Below are 4,706 nucleotides of genomic sequence, written 5' to 3' on the forward strand. Positions count from 1 at the left end.
ATATGTTAAATGTAAATTTACATTTCCAAACAGATAATTTGTTTGGTTGATTTTTTTATGTGACAAGATATGTAAAACTTTCAAAACGAATATTGTACACTTTAAAAAAAGTTTTTTGTTATAATGTACAAACACTATTTTAAGAAATTATATTACATTCGTAGCCCTTTGCCACTAGCACATGTCTAGAAATGCTATGCAGAATACAAAATTCCATTTTTTGTTACGCTTTCCTATTTTTGATGGAAAGCTAGTTTATTATTTAGCAATATCATTTTCATATAGTTTCTGTGGTGTTAAATCATTCAGCTTTTAATTTTCAACCGCATCTTAGATTTTCCCTCTAGGAGTAGAAACTACAGCTAGAGCGTTTGAAAACCCCGTCTGCGAATCCGTCACCCGAGTTAATAGTACGATTAATAGGACCCGAAGTTATTCGCTTTGTGGTGTTGGTTCATGCACGTGTTTAGTTCAACGAAGAATATTAATGGGTATTTTTGTAGCTTTTGTCTTCTGAGGAGGGAGTGGGTGTTTATTTGGAGTACTATTTACAGAGCACACACCGCTACTTGCGCTTTAATTAAGAAATAAGGGGGAAAAAACACAAGGAAAAAGAAAACGGTACTATGGGGGTATTAGACAGAAAACGAGGCTATGGAGGGGCAAACCAAAGTAAATGGAAATTAATCTCTATGCTGTGTAGCGTGCGGTTAACCAACAGCCCCTCCTCTACTTTCTCTTACTTACAGCCTTTGTAACCTATTCAACTTGGAGAATACATCGGGTCCTATTTTTTCAATCTTGTTGAAATGAAGGTATCTGTAAATATAGGCGGACATCCATTAGGCCTCCAAAACCCACAGTATTCGAATCATCCTCTCTTCATGGACGCCATTTTGGAACAAAGAGACATTCTTGAAGGACAAAAAAAAAGTTAGTTACTCATCTGAATGTAAATTATTGGAAGAAAGATCGCAAATAGCGAAAGATACAAATACAAAAAATCTATCTTTTTTCTTTTTCTTTTTTTTTTTAACATTCAAGTCCCAAGAGGAAATCCAAGATGGCGTCCATGAGGTAAAGCAGGAGAGCGATTTCGTTCGTTTTCCTGGCTTAGGACTTAAGTTTCGTACAAACAGCATACTTACAGACGTTCTAGACTCGTCATATTGGAGAACGTGTCAGCGTCGAAGATTGCAAGGTCGTTGAAATGCAGGTATCTGCAATGATGAGGGAGCTTGCACGGTGAGTGTGTGTGTGTGTGTGTGTGTGTGTGTGTGTGTGTGTGTGTGTGTGTGTGTGTGTGTGTGTGTGTGTGTGTGTGTGTGTGTGTGTGTGTGTGTTCATACGTGTGTATGTACGAATGAAGACTTGTGTCATGAACAATGTTGAAGTACAAACATTTCAAAATGCTGCCATTTTTCTTTCCGTCTTTATTTGTAATGTTGTGTCCAGAAAGTGTAACTGGGAAGAAAATCGCCAATTTAGATATATCGAACTTATCTATATATATATCTCACAGAAGATCATCTCATAGCACTGCATTTCTTACATTACGAATGAAAGCTAAATAAAAGAAATGCAATATATATTCGTAATCTTCTAAGAAAAAAAAAAGGTTCTAAACCTACTAAATGTTAGAATAATAAAAAAAAAACATCGAACTTTATAAATCGAAACCACTAACATTAAAACTAAGGAGGCAAAATTGAACGAAAAGACCAACAACACTCATTCACACACGAAAAGAAGCTTTGAAATTTGAAGCAATGTTGTTTTATCATAGCTATTGGAAAACGGTCTAAGCAATATTACGAGAACTAAGCAAGAGTAAACAAAAGAGTTTCATTGTGACGTGTAGCAAAGGTATGGATGAGAAAATTCAATAATTCTTGGAAATGTGATTGATTATCAATACAATAATTCGTAGGATGTAATATTTGGTAGTAAATTCCACATTTTTGCATCGTTCTCATTCATAACTTTTATATGTATATAAAAAAGCAAGTAAGGTTGAATACTGCTGAAGTAAAATGACAGTACATCGCCGACCTTCCGAAAATAGCTGGTGTGACACCGTTTTTCATCGTAAAAAAAGGAGAAAAAAAAAATATATATAATTTTCATGAAATTTTTCGAAAAAAATCTTAAATAAGTTAAAAAATCTATTGATAATGGGTCGGTTTAGGTCGGATCTCGCACTGAGTATAAACGGCTTGACCAGTAAAACGGTTTTGCCGGAAAATCGGTGTAGAAACCAGCCGTGCCGGAAAATCGGTGTTGTACCATATAAGGAAATGCTTGACCATCATTATTATTATTATTGTTATTATTAATTACATCTTTAAGAAGGCAAAATTAATGTAAACTGAAGAAGAGCAGAGACACAACACACACTTCGTTAGTTATTTACTTACAATTGTTCCAATTTGTCTAGGTGTTGGAACACTTGACTCTCTATTAGCCGTATCCGGTTCTTATAAAGGTACCTGAGAAAGAAGAGAGAGAAAAAACAAAAAAAGGAGAGATAAAGCAGCAGTCCAAGATATAAGATAAGCACATCACAAATAACACAATAATGATAACAACCAATTTTGCTTTGTGGTTCGGTACTGGTTGTCAACGGTATCTGAATTAACTGCCAAAAGACATTTAACAGCTTAACTGGTGATTTCAGAGACGTATAAAGCCAAAATTCATTAGTTTAAGCTTTTGGAGTACAAGTATACAGATATGACACTAAGGACAACGAAAACTTTAGCGTTGGTAATTCATAACGTCTTAATGAATGTATGTTACGTCACCATGTAGTTTTAAACACAGAACATAATACAACACAGAAGCTATTAATAAAAAAAATGAACAGCAAAAATATCTTAAAGCAATAATGATCTTCATTATTGACGATCAGTGTGATGATAACTATAAAAAAACTAACAATACTAAAAAATTGAATAAAATAACGATGATGAAAAATGCAATTATGCATGATAATGACAATGATAATAATGACAAATAATGATAATAAATAATAATGGTAATGACAATAATAAAGGTAATAATAACAATTATAACAAAACTATCAATATTAATAACAATAATAACAAAAATAACAACACCGACAATAATAATAATGATGATAATAACGCTGACAAAGAATAATACTAATGACAATAATAACACATAATGATAATGACTAATAATAATGATAATAAAGAAAAAAAATATAGTAATAATAATAATAATAATAATAATAATAATAATAATAATAATAATAAATACAATAATAACATAAGAAACAACAATAACAATGTAGTTGAAAAAATGACTATCAAAACATGCAGCAAAAGCAATCTGTCACGAGAGATTCTTAAAAATATATTTTCTTTAAAAACTTTTCGAGAAAAAAAAGTTTTAGCTAAATAACATTCACAGATACCAACATCACGATAAAAAAAATATATACACATCTAATAGATCAACTAAATAGATAGACAATAGAAAATAGAGAAAGAAAATAGACATTTATACGCCAGCACAAACTATACACAAACACCGTGGCATGATAACGATAGATAACATCGATAACAATAATAGTAATAATAGTAATAATAATAATAATAATAATAATAATAATAAAAATTAATACAGATATTCAAAATGCCTGAAAGAAAAGAAAAAAAAAAAGTCATTCTGAAAATATTTCTGAGATTATCTTACCTCTTGTCGAGTGTCTGTGACCAAAACGAAACATTAGTGTTATCATTAAGAATCATTAACAATCATTCCAAAGTGACGATTACATTGATAATATTCCGATTTTTTTTTATTGTTGTTATAGGTAATAATCTTCTTTTTGTTGTCAGTGGCCATTTCAGTAATATCTTATTTTTAACGTCATGGCCATTTCAGTAAAAATATCTTATTTTTGTTGTCATGCCATCTCAGGATTAATTTATTTCTATTGCCATGGCCATTTCAGTAATAATTCATTTCTATTGCCATGGACATTTCAGTAATAATTCATTTCTATTGCCATGGCCATTTCAATAATAATTATTTTTTATTGCCATGGCCATTTCAGTGATAATATCTTATTTTTGTGGCCATGGCCATTTTTAGCCTTTTCGACAACCTTGGGATACTTGACTGAAGCGAGGAGGGAAGAGAGGAAACGAAGAAAGGAGGGAAATAGGCAAAGAAGGAAAAGTGGAAGGAAGGAAAGAGCGAAAGAAGAGGAGGAAGAGAAAGAGATATTAGAAGGTAGAGGGGGAGGAAATAAAGGAGAAGGAGAGAGAGAAAGAGAAGGGGGAAGGAAGTGATAGGGAAAAAAGGGGAGAAAGAGAGGGAGGAAATAAAGGAAAGGGAGAGAGGGAGAGGAAGGGGAAAGAAGGGATAGGAAAAAGGAAGGAGATAGAGAAGAACGGAAGGAGGAGAGAGAGAGAGAGAGAGAGAGAGAGAGAGAGAGAGAGAGAGAGAGAGAGAGAGAGAGAAAGAAGGAGGGACAGAAGGAGAAAAGGGGAGGGGAGGAAGAGGGAGAAAGGGAAGGAGTGGGAAACAGAAACAAGAATATACAGAGATATATAAAGATAAATATATAGATATACAGAGATAGATAAGTGGATAGATAGATAGATAGATAGATAGAGAGGAATGATGGAACAGCCAACGCAATGCTTTTTCCTTCGTCACTGAATTCAAACTAA

General features: G+C 32.8%; 1 protein-coding gene across 1 annotated transcript in view; it reads right to left on the reverse strand.

The window, feature by feature from the left end:
- Positions 1-4,706, reverse strand: part of LOC119573574 (peroxidasin homolog) — a 32,222-nt gene that overhangs the window by 23,513 nt on the left and 4,003 nt on the right. The window contains exons 2-3 of the mRNA XM_037920785.1: positions 2,418-2,664; positions 1,149-1,220 (exon numbers count right to left, since the gene is read on the reverse strand). Coding sequence (XP_037776713.1) covers positions 1,149-1,220; positions 2,418-2,664 — 319 coding nt within the window. The remainder of the gene's footprint in view (positions 1-1,148; positions 1,221-2,417; positions 2,665-4,706) is intronic.

This window comes from Penaeus monodon, chromosome 5 (assembly GCF_015228065.2).
Source record: "Penaeus monodon isolate SGIC_2016 chromosome 5, NSTDA_Pmon_1, whole genome shotgun sequence".
Taxonomy (NCBI): Eukaryota; Metazoa; Arthropoda; class Malacostraca; order Decapoda; family Penaeidae; genus Penaeus; species Penaeus monodon.